Source organism: Mobula birostris, chromosome 18 (genome assembly GCF_030028105.1).
Source record: "Mobula birostris isolate sMobBir1 chromosome 18, sMobBir1.hap1, whole genome shotgun sequence".
Lineage (NCBI taxonomy): Eukaryota > Metazoa > Chordata > Chondrichthyes > Myliobatiformes > Myliobatidae > Mobula > Mobula birostris.
The window spans coordinates 60269054-60293796 of record NC_092387.1 but is presented as its reverse complement, the minus strand read 5'-3'; the positions used below and the strand labels follow the sequence as shown (position 1 = coordinate 60293796).

Here is a 24743-nt window from a genome sequence, read left to right as displayed (position 1 = left end):
AAAGTTAGTAAAGTCAATGAGCTCAGCATGCGTGCAGGAAGCAGCGCCAATGCAGTCGTCGATGTAGCGAAGGAAAAGTGGGGGACAGATACCAGAATAGGCACAAACATAGATTGTTCCACAAAGCCAACAAAAAGGCAGGCATGGCTAGGACCATAATGGTGTCCATAATTACACCTTTAGTTTGGAGGAAGTGGGAGGAGCCAAAGGAGAAATTAGTAAGAGTAAGGACTAATTCCGCTAGATGGAGCAGAGTGGTGGTAGAGGGGAACTGATTAGGTCTGGAATCCAAAAAGAAGCAGAGAGCTTTGAGACCTTCCTGATGGGGGATGGAAGTATATAGGGACTGGACATCCATGGTGAAAATAAAGCGGTGGGGGCCAGGGAACTTAAAATCATCGAAAAGTTTAAGAGCGTGAGAAGTGTCACGAACATAGGAAGGGATTGAACAAGGGGGGATAAAACCGTGTCGAGGTATGCAGAAACGAGTTCAGTGGGGCAGGAGCAAGCTGAGACAATAGGTCTGCCAGGACAGGCAGGTTTGTGGATCTTGGGTAGGAGGTAGAAACAGGAAGTGCGAGGTGTGGGAACTATAAGGTTGGTAGCAGTGGATGGGAGATCCCCTGAGCGGATAAAGTCGGTGATGGTGTGGGAGACAATGGCCTGGTGCTCCTTAGTGGGGTCACGATCGAGGAGTAAATAAGAGGAGTTATCCGCGAGTTGTTGCTGTGCCTCGGCAAGGTAGAGGTCAGTATGCCAGACTACAACAGCACCCCCCTTATCTGCGGGTTTAATAATAAGGTTAGGATTAGTGTGGAGGGAGTGGAGAGCAGAGCATTACGAAGGAGTGAGGTTGGAATGGGAACAAGGTGCGGTGAAGTCGAGATGGTTAATGTCCCGTCGGCAGTTAGCAATAAAGAGATCCAGAGCAGGCAGAAGACCAGAGCAGGGTGTCCATGAAGAAGAGGAGGGTTGAAGACGGGAGAAGGGGTCATCGGTGGGGGTGGAAGAGTCCTTGCTGAAGAAGTAGGCTCGGAGATGGAGACGGCGGAAGAAGAGTTCCGCATCGTGGCGAACACGGAACTCACTGAGGTGTGGGCGAACGGGGACAAAGGTGAGGCCCTTACTGAGGACAGAGCGTTCTGCCTCTGACAGTTGAAGGTCAGAGGGGATGGTAAAGACCTGGCACGGATGAGAGCTGGGATCAGAGGGGGAGGGGGGAGGCTGGGGGTGTCAATGGAGAGGGGAGGGTTGGGGTGAGAGGAAGATGGAGCCTCCGAGGGCCCAGGAGTTAACGGTGGGATCTGAAGGAGACGGGGCTGCGGAGTGGTGGTGGGGGAAGGGGAGACGGGAGTCACAACAGCAGCACATAAAGACCCGGCCTGGAATTCAAGGCTGGCGTCACAGTTGGTGGTTGCACAATTGCTGTGAAGGTGTCCATGGTTGTTGCTGGAGTCCGAGTTTTGAATATGCCCTGAGGTGTTGGAGCCGGTGAGATCAATGGCAGGGGCTGCAATCTGAAGTTCATGCCTGCTAGCGTCGGGGCCGGCAGGCTCTGGAGTCCGTAGATGTAGGATCTTGCGATCTTTGCCTAACATGACAAAGTCAAAAAAACGGTGATTGCAGGCGTGAATCCAACAGAGGATGAAATAACGGGTCGGACCATTACAGACGGCAAAGAAAGTGTCCCAAAGTGTGGAAGGGTCTGGGATAGGGACACCAAATACCTCCTCATGGCGGAGAGGGTCGCCTTCAGAGCTTGACGGGAGAAGCAGCAAGAGGCAGAGTCAATAAAATGTGAGTACCTGGGGTCCTCAGAAGGTCCAAATTGAGAGGCTCGGAAACGAATCCTAAAGCCAACTGGAGTAAGTTGGCGACGGAGGCACATTCCAAGAAAGGATATATGGCTGTGATAGCGAGTCTGAGTCAAAATGTGGTCAAAAAGTTGAAGAGCCGAAGAAATTACAGATGGGAAGCAGTGAGAGATGGTTTCACTGAACTCCCGTCCTATTTGCCCCCTCAAATTCCTGTCTATCCATGGTAGCCTTTTGCCCCCTTGTTTATCAATTATTTGTCCATCTCTGCCTTAAGACTGTTCAAAAAATTTGCTTCCATCAGCTTTGGAGGAAGAGAATTCTAACAACTCATGACCCTTTGAAAGAAGTTTTTGCCTCGTCCCTTTTAAATGTGTGACCCCCTAGAAACAGTGACCCCTGGCACAAGGTTCTATTGACAGAGGAAATATCCTCTCCACAATCAGTTTCTGGAACCCTTGGGGTCTTGTATATTTCAATTTAAGTCCCCTCTCACTCTTAAGTGGATATATGTAAAGCAAGCTGTCCCAGCAATGGTGGAACTCAATAATTTTGGTGTTCCTATTTTAATCTATTATCTTCAGTCACATGGAATTGGACTTGTATGTCATTGAGGATTGAGAATAGAGATCAATGTGTCCTTCTCAGGTTAGAAGGGCCCTAATCATTGAGGTACCACAGGGACGTGTATTTGGCCCTTGTCTGGTCACTCTGCATAATCTTTAATTTGGCTCAGAAGACTAAATAGAATATATCCAAGTTTCCTGATTGCACTAACTTAAAATGAGTATGCAAAGAAGGATATAGAAAAGCTAATTTAGTTTGCAACAGCAGGACGAATGGAGTGTAAATATGGCAAAATGGGGGTGAATGGTGAGATATTTGGGAATCATAGTTAGAAAGACGTTGCTGATTAGTCCATGTCACTGAAATCTACGTGTGCAAAAAGGAGAGCATATTGCATTTGTATAGGGCCTAGATGAGACTAAACCTGGAATATTGTGGACAATTTAAATGATCTCACCTATGTTTTGTTTTGAAGACAATTACACTGGAATAAAAGGATTATGAACCATATTTGTTTCTGGGATCATAGATCTGCTATATAGAGATATTGAGGAGAACTAACCTGTATTTTTTAAAATCAGAATGAGAGCTTATTGCTTTAAAGGGTACAAAATTCTTAAAGGGCTCAACAAGGGTGATATGGCAGGGATATTCCCCTTGATTGAGGATAGGCCACTGAAGTGCTTGGTATTCCCTACCCCATGCTTGTTGATTGCACTCAGAGAGCATTTTTAAGGAGTTAAGTGATATGGGGATAGGGCCACAAAATGTTTGAGATAGAAAAGTACTTATGGACCTATTGAATCCCAGAACAGGCTCAATAAGCTGAATGGTCTATTCCTGATCTTACTACTTGTAGATGGCATTGCCAATTAATGATTCATGATGGGTATTTTTATCCTTTTGACACAGTCCCACTTGGGATGGGTTTGCAAGACCTAGTATTAAGTTTCTCATTGGCTTTATACAGCCTACAGGTTCCCATTCCATCAGTTCCTGTGTTTAATATTCTGTTAAATGTACTAAACATTGGGTATGCAAGTTCTCAGTTAATTTCTCCTCTAAGGAGGAACTGCTTCCTATGTTGGAAATAAATGCCACCTCCATTACACAGCAAAAACATTGATATTAGACATTGCAAAATCTTGCAATGTATCACAGATGTGCCAGCTTCCGAAAGAGAAAATACAGAGGACTGTGTACCAACTCCTCCCAGAAATTTCTTGCAAAATAACTGGAAGTCTTCAGCAATCTGCACTTTTCACAGTAAAAAGCAGCTTTATAGTGATGGTTTGGCTCTGCCAATTTGCATGTATACTTTGCATGGCTGCTTCTGTATACCGTTTGTTTGTTAAAACACTAATCCTTCTGCAAAATCTCAGGAGACACTAGTAGTTTATTCAGCTTTATCAATTGAAATACATTTTCCCTTTTTAAGGAAAACTGCTTCTTGTATGGTTTTATTGAACACTTTATTCTTTTGTGATAAATTTGGCTTGAAAGAATATTTTCTTTCAAAACAAAAAACATTGTGCTAATTTCCAATCCCTCTCATAATTGCAGGCCAAATTTTTAGTGCATTTTCAAAGCATCAGTGTAGCTTTGAGTACAATTCAAAGTACATACAGTGCTGTGCAGAAGTCCTGGGCACATACTGTACGTAGACTTTTGCACAGTACTGTATTTGTCATCGTAGAGCAGTGAGTGAGTTTGTAAATCTGGCTGGAGCAAAGGATGTTCAGAATGGCAAAGATGGAGTGCCACAGGAATGGTATAGGACAGTGGTTCCCAACCTCCGGGCCACGAAGCATGCAGCGGTGCAGCGGTAGCCGGAACGCACCCAGGACATCTTTAAGAAAAAAGCTGAAATAAACAAGCTAATTAATTAGGTGCCGCCTGGCACGTAAATGTCAACCCAGATCAGAGGCGATTCAGTAGGCAATCGCCTCTGATCTGGACTGCCATTTATGTGCTGGGCGGCACCTAATTAATTGGCTTGTTTATTTCGGCTTTTTTCTTAAAGATGTGCTGGGTGCGTTCCGGCTACCGCTGCACCGCTGCACCCCTGCATGCTTCGCAGCCCGGAGGTTGGGGACCACTGGTGCAGGATATGTGGCAGAGAAGGAGTGCTAGGGGTGGGGGAAGGGTGGTGCGGTTGCAGACACTTCCAGCCCTGAGACAACAGACAAGGTTACTTGATTCTAAACAATTGGTTAATTGGTCATTACAGAATGGTTCTCTGTGCTTCTCGCTCGCTCCCTTCCCTTCCCCTTTTCCCAGCCATGATTCCCCTCTCCCTGCCCCCTTCCCATTCTCAGTCCACAATAGATACCCACATCAGAATCAAGTTTAGCATCACTCACATATGTAATAAAATTTGTTTTTGTGGTAGCAGGACAGTGCAATACATAAATTTACGACAGTACTGTGTAAGTCTTAAGCACCCTAGCTAGGTATGTGTCTAAGACTTTTGCCCAGTACTGTATTGTATATGTCACCATATTTTTTGCAGGCATTCACAGTAAGTACAAAGAAGTACAATCAAATCAATGAACTATGGGCAAACAACCAAAGTACAAAAGACAACAAACTGCAAATACAAAAAAGGGGAGGAGGGGTGTAATAATAATAAATATTGAGAACATGAATCCAAAAAGTGAGTTTATTGTAAGTGTAGTTATCCTCTCAGGTTCAAGAGCCTGATGGTTGAGGGTTAATAACTATTCTTGAACCTGGTGGTGTGGGACTTGAGACTGCTGTACCACCTCCCTGATGGTAGCAGCGAGGAGATACCATGGTTAGGTTGGTGGGAGCCCTTGATGGATGTTGCTTTCCTGTAACAGAGCTCCTTGTAAATGTGCTCATTGCTGGGGAGGGCTTTACCTGTGATGGACTGGGTTGTATCTACTACTTTTTTGTAGGCTTTTGCATTCAAGGACATTGGTGTTCCCAGGCCAAGCTGTGATGCAACCAGTTAGTATACTCTCCAGTGCGTATCTATAGAAGTTTGTCAAAGTTTTAGATGATATGATCAATCTGCACAAACTTCTAGAAAGTAGAGGCACTGCCATGCCTTTACTGTAATAGCCCTTGTGTGCTGGACCCAGGAACCATCCTCTGAAATGATAACACTGAGGAATTTAAAGTTGCTGACCCTGTCTGCCTCTGATCCCCTGATGAGGACTGGCTTATGGACTTCTAGTTTCCTCTTCCTGTAGTCTATAATCAGCCCTTTGGTTTTACTGACATTGAAAATGGACAAGGGAGAGCCAGTGGATGTAGTGTACCTGGACTTTCAGAAAGCCTTTGATAAAGTCCCACATAGGAGATGAGTGGGCCAAATTAGGGCACATGGTATTGGGGGCAGAGTACTGACATGGATTGAAAATTGGCTGGCTGACAGAAAACAAAGAGTAGCAATTAACGGGTCCCTTTCGGAATGGCAGGCGGTGACCAGTGGGGTACCGCAGGGTTCAGTGCTGGTACCACAGCTGTTTACAATATATATTAATGATTTAGATGAGGGAATTAAAAGTAACATTAGCAAATTTGCCAATGACACAAAACTGGGAGGTAGTGTGAAATGTGAGGAGGATGTTATGAGAATGCAGGGTGACTTGGACAGGCTGGGTGAGTGGGCAGATGCATGGCAGATGCAGTTTAATGTGGATAAATGTGAGGTTATCCACTTTGGTGGTAAGAACGGGAAGGCAGATTATTATCTAAATGGAGTCAAGTTAGGAAAAGGGGAAGCACAACAAGATCTAGGTGTTCTTGTACATCAGTCACTGAAAGCAAGCATGCAAGTACAGCATGCAGTGAAAAAAGCTAATGGCATGCTGGTCTTCATAACAAGGGGAATTGCGTATAAGAGCAAAGAGGTCCTTCTGCAGCTGTACAGGGCCCTGGTGAGACCACCACTGGAGTACTGTGTGAAGTTTTGGTCTCCAAATTTGAGGAAGGACATTCTTACTATTGAGGGAGTGCAGCGTAGGTTCACAAGGTTAATTCCTGGGATGGCGGGACTGTCATATGTTGAAAGATTGGAGCGACTGGGCTTGTATACTCTGGAATTTAGAAGGCTGAGAGGGGATCTTATTGAAACATATAAGATTATTAAGGGATTGGACACCCTGGAGGCAGGAAGCATGTTCCCGCTGATGGGTGAGTCCAAAACCAGAGGCCACAGTTTAAGAATTAGGGGTAGGCCATTTAGAACGGAGTTGAGGAAAAACTTTTTCACCCAGAGAGTGGTGGATATATGGAATGCTCTGCCCCAGAAAGCTGTGGAGGCCAAGTCTCTGGATGTTTTCAAAAAAGAGATGGATAGAGCTCTTAAAGATAATGGAATCAAAGGTTGTGGGGATAAGGCAGGAACTGGATACTGATTGTGGATGATCAGCCATGATCACAGTGAATGGCGGTGCTGGCTCAAAGGGCCGAATGGCCTACTCCTGCACCTATTGTCTATTGAATGAGAGGTTGTTGTTGGAGGAACATTCAGCTAGATTTCCAGTCTCCCTCTTACGGTATATGCTGATTATCACCACCTTTGATCTGGCCAGCAACAGTGGTATCATCAGCAAACTTAAATATGACATTAGAGTGGTATTTAGTCTTGCAGTCATAAGTACAAAGCGAGTTTTACAGGGGACTAAACACATAGCCTGTGGTGCACCTATGCCAATGGTGATTATGACGATGTTGCCAATCCGAACTGACAAAGGTCTGCAAGTGAGGAAATGCAGAATCCATTTGCACAAAGTATTGAGGCCTAGGTGGTGCAGTTTGTTGATTAGTTTTGAGATGATGATAGTATCGAATGCAGAGCTGCAGTCAATATAGTGCATCCTGGTGTATGTTGCCTCACAGTCCAGATGTTCCAGGGTTGAGTGAAAAGCTGATGAATGGGCATTTGCTGTTGACCTGTTGTGATGATAGGCAAATTGGAGCAGATCTAAGTCACTCCTCAGACAGAAGTTGATGTGCTTCATGACCAAACTCTCAAAGTACTTCACAGTGAATGTAAGTGCTAATGGATGATATTCAGGCAGATTAGCACATTCTTCTTTGGCACCTGTACAACTGAAGTCTGCTTGAAGCAGGTGGGTACTTCAGTCTGCCAAAGCGAGAGAGTAGAGATACCAGTGAACACTCTAGCCAGCTGAATAGCATACATATTCAGTATCTGGCCAGGTACCCCATCTGGGCCAGATGCTTTCCTTTGGTTCACGCCTCTAAAGAATTCTCTCACGTCGGCCTCAGAAACTGAAATCTCAGGGTCATTGGAGGCTGTGGGAGTTCATGAAGTTGCCTTCATATTTTGTTGGTCAAAGCAACAATAAAAGGCATTGAGCTCATATGGGAGTGAAACCTTTCAGAGGAATTGAATGTATGTGATTACAAACTGAGTGAACAACCTTTCACTTCCTTTTGGGGAACCTGGTAACCCCTTTGCCTTGATGAAAGTTAACAGTTTTGTATGTTTTAAGGCATCTGACTGCTGGATGCTAAACTGTTCTTCGAGATGTACTGTATTTTCCCAACTTATGAAATATCAATTGTTGAGGTTCTAAAGTAGAACATAGAAAACCTACAGCACAATACAGGCCCTTCGGCCCACAAAGCTGTGCCGAACTTGTCCTTATCTTAAAACTACCTAGCCTTACCCATAGCCCTCTATTTTTCTAAGCTCCATGTATCTATCCAAGAGTCTCTTAAAAGACCCTATTGTTTCCACCTCCACCGCCGCCGCTGCCAGCCCATTCCTTGCACTCACTACTCTCTCCCTGACATCTCCTCTATACCTACTTACAAGCACCTTAAAACTGTGCGCTCTCGTGCTAACCGTTTCAGCCCTGGGGAAAAAGCCTCTGACTATCCACACAATCAATGCCTCTGATTATCTTGTACACATAAATCATATAAAATCCTGAATTTTTTCCAATTTAAGTGATTTCACCTTTAAGAACAAATTCCATTAAACATTGAATGCTCTATTTGATCTTGTGCACCAGTGGAATGCACTATTACCAACCTGGACAGCTTTTTCTTGGTGTCTTCAACAATGTGGTCAGTGTTCTCTGTCTAATGTTTTCACAATACTATCCTGTAGCAAACAGCTAAAATTGTACCGCTTGAAATGATTTTCTTTTAACCTGGAGAAATGCAAGATTTGGATCTAATAAAGAAGTCATTCCTCAATGAAAGCAATTCACAGAAATTCAGTCCTATTGGGACAATTCATGGAATAAGCAATTTTAGCTATAGAATTAAATTGGAGAAGCTGGAATGTCTTTTGGAACAAAGAAGATTGAGAGAAGTTTCAATAGGCGTACAAGATTATAATTGTTTTAGAAGGGGTAAATGGAGATGCTCTTTCCTTTAGGAAATGTTCAGGGACTGGGAGCGGTGATTCAAATTGACATGTAAATGATGTAGGGAGAAAGTGGAAGAACGTCTTTATGCAAAGAGTTAATGATCTGGAACTGTTCATCTGTAAGAGGGTCCAAAAGAGGTTCATGACAATGATCCTGGGAATGAAAGGGTTAACATATGTGGAGCATTTGATGGCTCTGGAGTTTTAGAGGAATGAGGGGGAGGATCTCACTGAAACTGATCAGATATCAGAAGTGGACGTGGAGAGGACGTTTCTTATATTGGGGGTGTCTAAGACCATAAGGCACAGCCTCTGAGTAGAAGGATGTCCCTTTAGAACAGAGATGAGGAGGAATTTCTTTACCCAGAGGGCAGTGGAATCTGTATAATTAATTGCCAGAGATGTCTGTAGAGGCCGAGTCATTGTGTATAATTAAAGAGGAGGTTGATAAGTTCTTGATTAGTAAGGGTGTCAAAAGTTACAGGGAGAAAGGAGAATAATGGGGTTAAGAGGGATAATAAATCAGCCATGATGGAATGATGGAGAAGATTCAATGGACTGAATGGCCTAATTCTGCTCCTATGTCTTGTGATCTTATGGTAAATGGATTGGGGCTTTTGGAAGGAAACTGAAGCTAATCCAACATATTTCATCTATGTACTTAGCTGGGCGCAGCCCAGTCTTAGATAATCAGTTGGAAAGGGAGTGTAAATATTTCTTGTTCCTTCCCCTAAAAGTCTAGAAACTGAAACTGACAAATCCTTAAGGCAATGTTGGGCATGGTGTACAAAAGGGTAGAATTTTAAACCACATTGATAAACCACCTGCATTCATTTCTCAGTGGAGATCTCCTTCACAAAGGCTGTTCTATTTACCTATGTGCCCTCTTGAATATTTTGTGTTTTTTGGGCTGCCAAATGTGCACCTGTTCACTTTGAATTAGACGCAAATGTGATGTATGATGGTGTGCATGGTCTGAGATGATGATTAATGATGACTGGTGTGGTGCCACTGAACTGTACTTCAGAAAAGTGGGATTGCCAAGAGGGAAAATTATTTTCTTTAGTTATGAAAGTGCATTAGGGCTTTAGATTTGTTGCAGTTGTCTTGGATAGGCATACATTTATATGCATGTTTCCAAATAAATGGTGCTATTAAAAATATTTTGTATAAACCAAGTACCCCAGATTAGGTCTCTTACAAATTTGAGCTTAAAAGCAAAATCTTGTTCAAAAACTTTCTTTGTGCAGTAATCTGCAAAGTTATCAATTCCTGACATTTAGATGAAATTAATTTTATTTGTCACATGTATATTGAAATATCGAGTGAAGTACATAATCTCTGTCAAATCATCGAGGATTGTGCTGGGAAACCCACAATGTCACCAGCTTCTGGCGTCAACATAGTGTGGCCACATCCCACTGACCCTCACCATATGTCTTTAGGACATGGGAGGAAACCCACGCAGTCACGAGGAAAACATACTACATCATTATAGGCTGCAGCAGAAATCGAGCCCCTATCGGTGATTGATGGCATTGTAAAACAATGCGCTAATTGCTACTATGTCACCCGTAATGTAGCATATAGTGGATTGCCTTATTCCACTATACGCTGCATTTACCCCTTTTCTGAAATACTTTAAAACCTTACTGGCTGAAAATCACTTTGTATTCATTATAAATATCTCTTATCCTCTGTGGTTTCTCTTATGGAGCTGTAAAAACTGATTTGTGGAGGTTTGTAGCAAACCTACTGCAGAACACTTAGGTGCTGCTGGGTCAACATCAAAAGGCTGCTGTGGTAATCTTGTCTGCTTTCTATTGAGCTTCAAAGGGTAGATTTTTTTTGTTCCAGTGACTGCTTTGCTAATGGACAAGCTGGCCTCTAGTGGTTTTTGCTTTGAAATTGGTTTCATGGTGTGGGAAAGGATAGCAAGAAGGCAGCATAGAGCGTATCGCTTTACCTATTGTAATCTATTCCACATTGTTTACTGACTTGATTTGTGTGATGCCATTAGCTGCATGGCGAGTGAATTACTCTACACAATAGTCAAGCATTCATTTGAGCAGTTCTGTAGTTTTACTCTGTCCTCCCCTACCAGCATCTAAACTTTATTTACCTCACTTGTTGAACATTCTTTTAATGCCTTAGTGCACCAATTTAAGGCAAAAAAATGCAGTTAACAATACTTCGTCCTTGGAACATTTTTTATTAAAACGGTGTATTTACATTTTGTATGCTCTTTATTAATTTCAATATTGTTTAATGGCATTTCCAGTACACAGGTGTAAAAGAAAATGAAATAATTACTACTCCGGATCTGATGCAGCACAAAAACACAACAAAACTTGCATTGTTCTAGAACATAGAACATAAAAATCTACAGCATGTTACAGGCCCTTCTGCCCACAATGTTGTGCTGACCATGTAATCTACTCTAGAAACTGTCTAGAGTTACCCTACTGCATAGCCCTCTATTTTTCTAAGCTCCATGTACCTATCTAAGTCTTTTAAAATACCCTATTGTATCCACCTCCAATTCAGTATTAATTTTTAATTGTATTGTACTTAATTTAGTATTTATAAAAGTGCATTAAATTAAAACCTTGTCCATGTTGTACTCCAGCCTGTGTGGCATTTACTGACCCCAAAGAGGCAGTGGCCTCTGCTTGCTTGTTCTTCAAGGACACCCAGACATGGAAGAGAGGAGTAGCCAGCTGGCTCAAGTGGAACCCACAGCAGCCCACTAACTGGACTTGTGAGTTGGAGCAGAACAAATAAAGAAGTCCTCCAACTGACTTGTGCCCTATCCTACCCTCTGCTCAGGGTGCCCAAGGATCAGGAGAATGGGGCGGGGGGGGGAGGGGGGGAACTAATTAGTACTTGTGCAGTCCCTTCAAATACTCAAACAGGGTTGCAGATGTCCCAATACACTTGGAAGCAAATTCAAAGTTCAAAGTAAATTTAATATCAAAGTATGTGTATGTCACCATATACAACCCTGAGATTCATTTTCTTGCAAGCATTTACAGTAGAACAAAAAAATTACAGAATCAATGAAAAACTACACACAAACACCGACAAACGATCAATGTGTAAAATATACATACTCATATATTTACAGGTTCTTCTAAGGAAATAAGTTCCCAAAACATCAATTCTGACCTGGTGTTGCATTTTGATGCTGTTTTGACTGTGCAGGGTGGGGGCAAGTGGGGGTCAGTTGTTGCTAGGAAGCAAGGGACAAGGTATTGTGCATTTATGGTCTGTGTGTTTGTATACACGCACACAATTAGTTGCTGCACTGATTTGCAGGTTCAGTCTACGGCAATTATAACCATGAATTTTAACACTTGATAAAATCTTTCCAGTTAATGTTAACCTCAATTGACCCAGACCTGCATTGAAAAGTGCTCCTACACAAAAGGGAGTCTGCTTCACGAGGTCATTAGTGTGATGCAGAATGCAGGCAAAATCAATTTTAATTTAAAGTGGGTAAAGGTTCAGTTCCACTAATTTGTACACGTCTTTTGTCTAGACTATTTTGTTACTGCTTTATGAATAAACATCTTAATTGATTCTGGCTTAAGAAATAAAAAGGAGCAGTAAATCATTTAAACCTTCCCCGCTATGCTATTCCATAAGGTCGCTATTATAAAAAGATCATCCACTTTGGTAGAAGAGAAACAACTTCCCAAATTACATTCAATCTGCTGTATCCTTGCCACTTCACTTAGCCTGTACATATCCACTCAAAGTCTCGTTGGATTCCTTTCAACCTCTCACTGCTGCCTACCTTAATATACATTTATATAGTCTTTGTAAGGCATTGTATAGACCACATTTGGAATAGGGTCAAAAGGGTGGTGGGGTGGAGATGTGTTCTATCAAAGGAGGTGTAAGGTACTCTTTCCCTCTGCTAGCCTGCAGGTCACCCTTAGGCAAGGAGTAGCATCTACTGAGCTCCCCCCCACCCCCCAACCGATCAGGGTCACGTGAAGCCATGGGAGCAGGTGGTGCATATCGTATGTCCCGGTTACGTGACTACTGACGCCAGACAAGCAATCTCTGAAGTGTATTGATAATGGTTGGCGTCACTCATCTTGTAAAGACACTGCCCAGAAGAAAGCAATGGCAAACCACTTCTGTTGAAAAGTTTGCCAAGAACAGTAATGGACCTGAGACCATGATCACCCATGTCATACGGCATGGCACATAATGATGATGATCTAAAGAAAGATGTGCTGCTCTGGAGTAGGTCCAGAGGAGATTCACAAAAACGATCCCAGGAATGAAAGGCTCTGGGTATTTATTAAAGATGCAGCCCAGAATAGGCCCTTCTGGCCCTTCGAGGCATGCTGAGCAGCAATTAATGGGACAATTTACAATGACCTATTACACATAACCAGGACTTTCAATGTGCACCAACTACTCCCAGTCTTTGGTCTTTGAACTGTAGGAGGAAACCCTCACTGTCACGGCAGCATGTACAAACTACTTGCAGGCAGCAATAGGAATTGAACCCATTTCGCCTGTACTGTAAAGCGTTGTGCTAACCATTATGCTACCGAGCCACCTAGGAACATTTGATGCCTTTGGGCCTGAACTCATTGGAGTTCAGAAGGATGAGAAGGAGGTAGGAGGGTTCTCGTTGAAACCAAATGTCTGGATGAACTGGATGTTTCCATTAACAGAAGAGTCCTGGATCTGAGGGATGCCTCAGAATAAAGGGATGACCCTTTAGAACTGAGAAGAGGAACTTCTTCAATCATAGGGTGGCAGATCTGTGGGATTCACTGCCATGGAGAGCTGGGAAGGCCAGGTCATTGGATGTATTTAAGGCAGAGATTGATAGGTTAATGGTTAATAGGGGGATCTGAGGGTTGAAGAGAGTGGCTAAATGTGGTTGAGGAAGAAAAATCTGCCATGATTGAATGGTGGAGCAGATTTGATAGGCTGACTAGCCTAATTTTGCTCCTGTAGTTTAAATGGTCTTGCATTTCACTTTGGTCTACTCATCCAAATCATTGATGTAGTTTGTAAACTGCTGGGACGCCAGAATTTTCCCTGCAGTAACCTACTAGTCATAGCTTGCCAGCATGAAAATGAACTGTTAATCCTATTTTCCATATATTAACTAATCTTCAGTCTCTGCCAAGATGTACCAAATATCATGTTTTAATTTTCTTTAACAACATTCTTTTGTAGTTCCCTTTTATAAGAGGGCTTCTGAAATTCTAGCCACACCACATCTACTAATTTGCCTATTTTCATTCTGTTTGTTACAACCTGAAACAACTCTAAGTGTTGTCAAGCACGATTTCCCATGACAAATTCAGGGATCCTCTTTGCCCATTCCTATGGTTGCTTGTGTATGACCTGCTTTCAGCACAGAATTGCAGGGATCAATATTGAGATCTCTATTCTTTGTGATTGATATAATTGACCTGGACAAAAATGTAGATGGATTTGCAGATGGCACAACAGTTGATAGAGTTGTGGATAATGAAGGTCATCAAAGGTACAGCAGAATATATATTAGGTACAGTTATGGGCAGAGAAATGGTAGGTGAAGTTTAAGTGTGAGGTGCCCCACTTTAGGGGGTCAAATATAAATATTTGTCATTTATAGGCTTTTGATCCCATTAATTTTTCCCTCTTTACTAATGCTAAATTCATTCACTCTGGAACATTTATTCTCCATATCTTGATGGATTACTGTGAAGATAGAACCCAATACATTTAATTTCTCTGTCATTTTCTTACTCCCCAATATAACTTTTACTGTCTCTTAATCCATGATGGACTCACATTACTGTTAAAGAGGACTTCAGGCAATTCCTGCAAATGTTGTCTGAACAGTTGCTATTTTTTAACTCTGCCTAAATGGGCTCCATTTCTCATTTTATTTTTTTAGCTATGATCCTGTGTGTGTGCCTGTCCATCTCCTTCCTTATTATCAGGGCTACCTCTCCTCCTTTTCCATTCAGCCTATTGCCTTTATGTTCAATTCCCAACCAATTTGCAGCCATGTCTCTGCATTGGCCATTGCATTGTAGATGCTTATTTCTATTCAATTCAGGTCATGACTCTTATTGTAAATCTGTACTTGGACGTAAGCTTCAGGATTTGTTTTATTGGCCTAACATGAATTCGAGCATCTCCTGACTCTTGGCTTAAGTAGTTTTTGTTTAGAAAGGAAGAGTTGCTTCTTATCTCTATCAGTTCTTTCTTGAATGAACATCATTGGGCCAATCCTTTTAAACATATTACTATCAGTGTTTAATTCACATTTATTCAGTTTTTGTTTCTGAACTTTCACTATAGCCAATATATCCTTCCTTTAAGGATTCAAAGTACATTTATTATCAAAGTATATATGCAGTATACCACTCTGAGATTCATCTTCTCCACACCAGAATGATGTGATGGCCTTATGAAATTCATGTCTGAGTCATGTGTGTTGATTTTATGAATGCTGCTTATATAATGCTAGGTGCCTATGATACTTAAGCAACTAAGTTCTTCATTGTACCTGTGCATACGTGTACCTGTGTATATGATAACAAACTTGGTCTGACCCTCTCTGTGAACCGGCTCACTATTTGTTGCTGTCCTTTTGTTCTGGCAAATGGAGTCCACGAAAGTAAACTTGTACTGACAGCCAGCCTCACCATTAGAGTGGAAAGCATCTGCAAATTTTTGATTTTTTTTTTCACCCTTTAATTCCAGCCCTTGCGTCTCCTGCAAATAGTATAATGGGTAGGGTTGCTAAAAGTAGTGGCACTTCTGTCAAGTAGACACCAGGATTGCTGCATTTTAAACTCGGTGATTTTTCATGCCCTATGGAGAATTGGATAGTGCATTCAGCATAGGAATAGGTCAGTCAGCCCCTTCAGTGCATACTGTCATCTGTGTTCCACTAGAGCTTTCAACTGACTCTTCCATCTGGGTAACTATTCCTTTCCTTTGTGTTAGCTTCCACTCAAATGCATCTGTTGTTTGTATCAGCAGCTGCTTGTGCCAGTGAGTCTTACATTCTTTCCCCTTTAGGAAAGAAGCTGCCTCTGAATTCTCTATTTAATTTCCAGTCTATTTTAGAGTCATAGAATCGTACTGCAAAGAAAGCAAGTCCTTTGGACAGCCACTTCCACGCTTACTATCAAATACAGTACCCATCTGTACTAATCCTATTTAATCAGGCAGTTAATCAGAACAACCATTCTAGTTGGCATCCCCCCCCCCCCGCAACCCTTCAATCTGTTACCCCTGTTACTGCACTATAAACGCTTTAAACCTCTTTTTATAAAGTTGTTTACATTGTACACAACAGCATAAATACATTCTGGTATTTGTGTATTTATGCATATTTTATTCCATACCTGTACCTTAAACTCTAACTTTATATAATTTTTTATTCTTCATAATTGTTGATTTTTTTTATTGCATTGTCATGACCAACACACTACAGCAAATTCCAAATACATGTAAATGTATGTTGTGAATAAATTTGATCCTTGATCCTGATCCCATATACCAGCACTTGTCCCATAGCTTTCTATGCCTTAAAGATCCAAGTCTTCTTATGTGGCTGAGTGAGGAGAGAGGAAAGTTTTGGGAGCAATTGCTCACAAAGTTGAAAACTGCATTAGTTTCAACAGCTTGTGTAAGTAAAGTCTTGTTTCAAAGCTCAGTTAAAATCTGAACTATTCTGGTTTACTCAGTCATCTGTGATGTGGTCTGGAGGGATTCTTTGGATTTCATTGTGTGAGCCATCACCGGGAGCCATCGCATTTACTCTGATCATGTTTACTAATGCAAACTATTAACTCCAGCTGATGCATCTTTGTGTTGGTATTTTAAGAGCAGAATATTGCGCCACATTTGATCCAAAGCTGCAGCTGATACTCCTGGAATGTAGAAGGTTGACTTCATTACTTTTTGTAACAGAGGGTCAAAGAAGTAACTCCCATGCCAGATTGTACTGGGCTTGAGACCAAGAGACAAGATGGGAAACCCTATCATGTAGATTTATACTGCTTTGCATGAATTTGATGGCAGAACCCAATCACGTAGGGGGCTGGTTTTATTATATTTTATATAAGAAAAGCAAATGCCATGCCTAGCTGGAGACAGAAGAGGTTCTGCATGCCCAGCTGCTGTTATCCAGATGAGGGGCTGGCTGAAGTGTTGGGCGTGATGCTGCCTTCAGTCATTCCATTCTTCACATCTGCATTCAGCTACTTTCACCAGCTCCTAAACTGACCCTTTCACCCAAACTTTTTGTTTAATCATCTTCCCTGGTATCTCATTTGGGTTAGTGCCAGACTTTTTTAATGTTTCTTTGATATTTTGCTGCATTGAAGTTACTATAACTAGTTATCAAAATTCAGTATTAATAGCTATAATAGGAGCAGTGGAAGTAGGGTTCAATAGGAGCATTTAATGTCAGAGAAATGAATACAATATACATACGAAAACAGAAGAGTGCCCCAAAGAATGAATGACAGTTAAATATTAGAACCCCCAAAGCACCCCCCAGCTTTCCCCTCCCATGCACAAGCAGCAGCAAGACTATGATTCCCCCCTTCCCCCAAAAGCACCAGCACCCTTCACTAAGCACTCAAGCATGCAGCAAAGCATCAATAAAGACACAGACTTGCAGTACCCCAAAGGCAACTCATTCACCCAGTAATTCAACAAACCACAGTCTGTCTGTGTCTGTGTCTGTCTCTGTCTCTCTTCCTCTTCCCCCCCCCCAATAAGGGGGAAAAAGATGTCCCTTTTACACAGCGAGAGGGGAGACATAACAAACAACGTGCTGATTTATGATGATAAACGTCTGTTGTGTTGCTTTTTCCTAGCTCTGCTCCCAGAGAATCAGCCCCAGAAAGGCTCGGGTCTCTAGACACCTAGCTTCTGATGTTCCGTGTTCTCCTGCGATGACTCAGTCAGGGGCACCAGCCTCGATTCAGTCTGTCTCCAGAATCCTGAAGGCGCACTAGTCTTCAAGGCGTGTCCTTGGCTTATCAAAAAGCGGCCAGTCGTGAGGCCCACTCCCGCAAAGAACCAAAGTCAGAGCGTAACTCCAGGTCAGGGTCTTCAAAGGAACTTTGAAAAGGGAAAAAAGAGATATCAAAGATAGAAATAGAGTTGTTTCCGAAGATGGAAGCAAAGGAGTTGTGTTTAATGCCATTAAAGGCAACGACAGGGAACAAGAGTCACTGGTGTTTTTGTCTGCAGGTGCCTGTTGCAGGTGATGCTGGAAAAAGCTGTTTACGAATAACTACATCGTTATTATCCGAATAGAGAATCCTCTATTTCATGCATACCTCGTGCTCAGTATTTTTGATTTTAAAGTCAGATGCTCATTTTTGTGATAATGCTGTATCATTTTCTGTCATTCACCTAATGTACTGTGCCAAGCGTGACTTTATGGACATACAATCAATCTGTGTATTTAGCTATCTTATGTATTCATATTGCGTTTTTATTATTGTTGTGTTTGTTACTGATGCTCACCATTAAAATTGAGGCGAGAAGACTGCAACTAGTGGGGCACTGTCTACGCCACCCTGAGCTACCTGCGAGCCTAGTTATCATATGGGAGCCCAAGCATGGGAGGATGAACCCTGGGCAGCCTCCCAAGACTATGGTCAATACGCTTCTAGAAGACAGCGGCGTGGCTAATGTAGATGAACTGAACACACTGATGAAGGAGAAGGAGAAGTAGAGAGTCCATCATCGTGCCCGACGCCAGCCCCCTAGGCCTGAGTCGACATAGTAGTAGTGTGTTCTTTATCCTTTTTTTTTAATGCTGCATCAGATCCAGAGTAACAATTATCTTGTTCTCCTTTACAATTGTGTACTGGACATAACACTAAACAATTTTGAACATAAACTTACACTCTGACTTCGGTTCTTTGTGGGAATAGGCCTCACGACTGACCGCTTTTTGATATGCCAAGGATGCGACTGGAAGACGAACGTGCCTTCAGGGTGCTGGATTTTCTTGGTTCTGGAGATATCGCCTTAACAGGCTGAGCCACCATTTCATTGCCTAAGCTTGGTCTCTCTTTAAATGATCTGTGATCAGTCATTGCGTAATGATGCAGAAGGAAGCTATCAACTTTAAGGAGTGCAATACCATCAGCCCTACTCCCCTGTTCCTTATTTCCCTGTACTGCTGTAATTTATTCTCTCACATACTTCCCTTTGCTTTTCTTTTGCCCATTTAACCTGCACTGAGGGATCATTTATAGCAGCCAACTTCACACAGAGAGCAGGCAAGGTCAGGATTAAATCAGTAGCATGGAGTTGAGGCAATAGCTCTAACTGCTGATACATCTCCATCTTGCTCAATGTGCTAAGCCAGCTCAAGGAAAATATTTTGCCAAATGCTAATGGAACAAAGTGTGATGCAAAGATTTACTTTTGTTTGTCAAGCTTTGTTTACTTAAGTATCATTTTGGGCCCTGTGTAATTTTATTTACTGACACACTATAGAGGGACACAGCTCTTCCGGGGCACCATCTTAATTTTAAATTTGACCCCTTTCAATTCCCAAACATTTCAAACAATAACCAAAAGTGAATTTAAATCCTTTATTTAAAACGTGTCTAGTCCTTATTAGAGGTCCTTGTCAATGTGTTATTTTTGAGTAAAATTGTGTTCTTAAATTTTGCACTACAATCTTTGGTTGCATAATTTCCATTGCTTTTCCATTAGTGGTTATGGCGATCAAATCTAGTCCCTCCAATCTGCTTAGCTAGCCATGTCTGTGATCTGGAATACTGTATGACCAGAAATTATTCAAGTTAAATTATCATTAAAAAATACATGAATATCCATGAATACAGCCAAATTGAAACAGTCTTCCTCTCAGACAAAGGTGCAAAACACAGACCAACAGTCATACATAACACAGGGCATATAAAAGATAGCAATAAACATCCAGTTACACAAAAAAATATAATCTAGCCCAAGTCCCTAAGTGACATGTCCTGTAAATTGATGGAGCATGAATGTTGTCAGCAAGAGCAAGCTCTCAGCAGTCTGCAGACGACCGCACGCATGCATGCAATCCGGCTTGTCTTCCACCGAATGAGCACTGAAGAGGGAGCCTGCCCCCAATCCTACATGGATGCCGCACCACACCACCTCTGGCGGCTGCAGCAGGTAACACCGCGGCATGAGGCCTAGGACTCGCTACAACCTAGGCCAAGCAGCTTCCCCGTTGTTGGTCTCAGCAATAAGCCAGTGAACCAGACTTGAGTATTTTATGTTACCAACATCTAACGGGGTCTTGCAATCGTAAGAAAAATGTCCACGACAATAACTTGCTGTTAAACTTTGCAATGCTTTTGTGCACCAACTCTGATGCCTTTCTGTAGCAGGCAGCAACCCAATCCATTCTCTCCATGAATGAGCAACTCACTGATGGGGTAGAGTTGCAGTACCTGAAGTTCTTAATGTCCAGCAGTATCTTGCGATCGTAAAGACAAAAGCAGACAAAAATATCTTAGGTTGACCTCAGAGAGGCTGCTGTGTCTAAGCACACTGCCATCGTACTGGAATCTTATCATCAGAAATGATTATAAGGCAGTATTCTAAAGGTGTTGTATTACATTGCCAACTGCCAGAGTGCAGCCAACTTGAGTTGACTGCTGATTGAACTTACCTATTAGATTGTAGTCTTGATCCACTTCTGGCAGTTAATACATCTTCAGTTTTGTGTGGGTTTTGTGTTCACTCTATCAGCAGCTGCTGCCAGTAAGGATACCAACTGTCAACATTGGCTGTGTGCTTGATGCTTGTTCCCATAAAGGGATTAACTAAGCATTGCCAACAAATCAAGTCCTAAACATCTAAGGCTGTATTTGGCTAGCTCTCAAGTGTTGCTGATAGGAAATGGACATACAAGTGATTCTTTGGAGTCCATTACAGCTTGAACTGTTTAAAATGCCGATGCATTAACAACTCTTGCAATTGAATAAGGTGATAGGTTTCAGGTTGTCATCTTTTCAAAGATTTCAAGTGATTCAGAATTTTGGGTTTGCACTAACGTAGATATTTGAGGAGTTCTGATTTGCTGAAAGATGTATCATGAGGTTCATATCAGCACTTGTGCCTAAGACCATAGACGTAGCAGAATTAGGCCATTTGGCCCTTCCAGTCTGCTCTATCATTCAATCATGGCTGATTTATTATTTCCCTCAACTGCATTTTCCTCTCTTCTCTCCATCATCTTTGATGCCCTTACTAATTAAGAGCCTATCAAACTCCACATTAAAAATGCCCGATGACTGTGCCCTCTGGTCCCAGACTCGCCCACTTCCTATGGGACACATCCTCTCCACATCCAATCTTTCTAGGCCTTTCAATATCTGATACAGTGCCTTGTAAAAGTATTCGGCCCCAACCCTTTGTTCACATGAATCAGTATTACAACCAGGGCTTTTGAACAATTTAACTGGTAATTTTTATTTGTGAATCACATGCGGCCTTTTTCACAGTGGAGCCCAAAAATCAGGAAAGATTGTAAAGCATGAAAAACTAAAAAATTCAGAAACTGTAATGTCAGCAGTTCCAAAGTATTCATTTGCCCTTTGCTCAGTACATGGCTGTTACAGCCAGTTGTCTTTTTGGATAAATCTCCATTAGCTTTGCACAACGTGATGGAGCAAGATTTGCCCATTCCTCCTTGCAAAATTGCTCAAGCTGTACCAGGTTAGTTGGGAAATGGCGGTGAACAACGGTTTTTAGGTCTTACCAGAGATGTTCAATTGGGCGAAGGTCTGGACTCTGACTGGGTCACTCAAAGACATTAATTTTCTTCATTTGAAATCATTCTGTAGTTGCTCTGGCAGTGTGCTTTTTGGGTCATTGTCCTGTTGAAAGATGAACTTCCTCCTCAGTTTAAGCTTTGTAGCAGAGGTGGGCAGGTTCTAATCCAGGATCTATCTGTATTTAGCAGCGTTCATCTTCCCATCAATCCTGACCAGGTTTCCAGTCCTTGTTGCTGAAAAGCATCCCGTTGGCATGATGCTAACTCCACCATTCTTTATGCTTCACGTACCACTGCATAAAAAGCTTATCCTTGCCCATAAAGACTTTGCATTGCATCAGTAACAGATACTGTAAAGATGTGGAAGAAGGTCTTGTGGTTGGAAGAGTCTGAAATAGAACTTATTGTCCCCAACGCCAAGCATTACATGTGGTATAATTCTAATACTGTGATTCTGCCAGATAATGCCATCCCTACTGTAAAGTAGGACATTCAAGGTTGAAAATCTGATTGGAGGGTAAGTGCTGGTATGAAAGCCTTTGAAGTATTGAAAAGAAAAAGCCAAACAGGAATAACTAACAATGGTCAAGCAAAAACTAAATTTTGACACACTTTAGTTTTGCATGGTGAAATTAGACTCTCATCATGCTTGACGATGTTCCAAAATATTTGGATGTTTGAGTTTGCTCCCAGTATCTGGTACCTGTATCCAGATTGATATTGTGGAGACTAAGGCAATGACTATAGACAGACAGTGATCAGAGGGTATTATTGTCCCATACAGATTCTTCACTTCCTTCTCCAAGTGTGTCACTTTTACCTTTGGTTTTACTTGTAACTCAATGCTAAATCCATATGATAGGACTTGAGTTTGACTAAAGTGAAATCTCAATTATGATATTAAATTCTGTTACAATTTTAACCTGTTCACTCCATTCCACAGTAGGTGTCTCTCAATTTATCTGTGGTTCCATGTTCCTGTTTCTCTTCCCTTCAAAAAATAGTTGTTATAACCAATCCCTGCCTGAGCTATGCTCACCTGACTGCATTTCTTTAGTGAGCTTAGTGTTAACTTTTTTTAAATTTCCAGAGAAGAAACTTCAGGCTATATTTTACTAACTAAATATCACTTCATAAATTAAACATTGTTGCTGTGATACAGGGTTTTGAAATGTGCATTCTAAAGCCAGGCACTGAGGTTGCATAACATTTTGGCATTACTACTCCCAAGGATTGTGCAGTCAAGTTTGATGGTTAAATCTGTGTTCATTTTGTAACAAGCGATTGAATCGAGTAGACTTTCCTCAGTTACATAATGTGTACTTTATTCCAGTCTGCAGGAATAGGAAAGGAATCTATGTGCCCTCCTTTAAATGCTCAAACAGAGAAAGGTGGTGGTGTGTATGACAGCTGTTGCTTGGTATGCAGCCAGTGCCCGATTACATTCTGCTGGTGGACACACCCATGTATGCTTTTCTTAATGTACTTAACACTTGCAAGCCCTTTGACAATTGGGTTGAGTCATAAACTTGTACTGTGCGATTACTGATCCAGTAGCCACAATCTTACCAATGGAAAGAGCAGCCTAACAGGGTGCAAGTGCTCTACTCATTGAAAAGGTAGTTAGAGAAGCATTTGCAGGGTTAGGCTGGTTGAATGAAGACAGCCTGATGGAGATGGCATGGTAGCATAATGCTATTACAGCGTTCACTCTGTGACCATGTGGGTTTCCTCTGGGTGCTCCAGTTTCCCCCCGCATTCCAAAGTACAGTTTAGTAGATTAATTGATCACATGGGTGTAATTGGGCCACAAAGGCCTGATATCGTGCTGCATCTCTAAATAAAATTAAATACTGGTCATCCTGATCTGTAAATATTTGTAATCTTCTTTGTCCAGGTCTGAAAGAAACAAGTTTGTGCTGTTTGTTTTTGCTTGCTTGATCTTGTGTGCATATATTGAAGCAGCAGGTCAATAATGGGCTGAAAGGTCCACTAGTTATTGAGTTGATAAATTTGTATCTTAAATATGAATTTTATTTCAATTTACATTGGTTAATATTTACCCTTTTCGTTCTAGTTGCTGGGCATGCTGTGTGCCTTTGTTGTGCTATGCAGGAGGAGTGGAGACCCTGCCTACGAACCGCTTATTCCTGGAGGAACCTACGCATAATCTGCTTCCTGGGTATTCTTTTTCTTTTCCCAGCCTTCTGCCCTATTCCCCACCCCCTTCCATCACCAATCCCCAATAACCCCTCCTACTTGGAATGGGTCAGCCATTCTTGCCACTGGAAGTTCAGAGACCATGTCTGTGGCACTGAAGTGGTTCTCCCTTTTTGTGTATATAAAGTAAATTTAAAGCACATCTTACAGTCTGAACTGCTGGGGTTAATCACCCACAAGTGTACACACAATAGGTATATCTGAGGCTCTGTATCTAGACAAGATTAAACAGTACAAAAATGACTAATACTGTAGAAATCAAGGAAACTGAAATCAGAAGTAACTAACAATTGTCTCAAAAACCTGATCTTCCAAGATTTAAGCATCAACTCTAATCTATAAACTGAATTTTGTTTTAGTTTTACTGTGTACGATCAAGGTATTTTACATTGTATAGTTTTCTTTCCCAGTTTGCTGTCTTTGTAGTGAGTTCTGATGGGAAGTTTTAAGCTGTCTCTTAAAATAATGCAACCTTGTAGCAAGGAATACAGTCTGTGAACCGAACTGAATTAAATGAAAATAAAGATTGTTGAAACCGAACCTGTGCCATTTCTCTTCCCTCTGGTTTCAGTGCAGCTGGGTGCACAAAACTACTTTCTTCTGATTAAGTAATTTGTACTGCTTAAACCATATGGACCATCTGGATCCAGAGTTGATTCTTTGGTTTCAGAGTTAGCTGATCCAGTGCTAGGAGTACTCCAATACAACATCTGTCCACTCCATTCCTTTAGCAATAAGTTCAATTTTAGACCCTTGGTGTTCACAGTTGACAATCCACCCTGATCAGATTTAGTGATAAGAATTTAGATCCTGTTGAGATTGTTGGTCAAAATAAAAACTTGCCCTGTTTTAATTATTCATTAATATGTGTGTAATGTAATATGACCAGAGGGAGAATGCCTAATTAGGGTCATTGAAGAATCAGATACTAAATATATTATTGGTTTCAGTTCCCTACCACTGCTGCCTGCAT

At 41.8% G+C, this 24743-nt stretch overlaps 1 protein-coding gene across 1 annotated transcript in view; it reads left to right on the top strand.

The window, feature by feature from the left end:
- LOC140212159 (tetraspanin-3-like) overlaps window positions 1–24310 on the top strand; it is a 72782-nt gene extending 48472 nt beyond the window's left edge. Inside the window, exon 7 of the mRNA XM_072282787.1 lies at window positions 23628–24310. Within this exon, the coding sequence (XP_072138888.1) occupies window positions 23628–23720 (93 nt within the window). The 3' untranslated portion in view covers window positions 23721–24310. The remainder of the gene's footprint in view (window positions 1–23627) is intronic.
- Window positions 24311–24743: the final 433 nt, after the last annotated feature.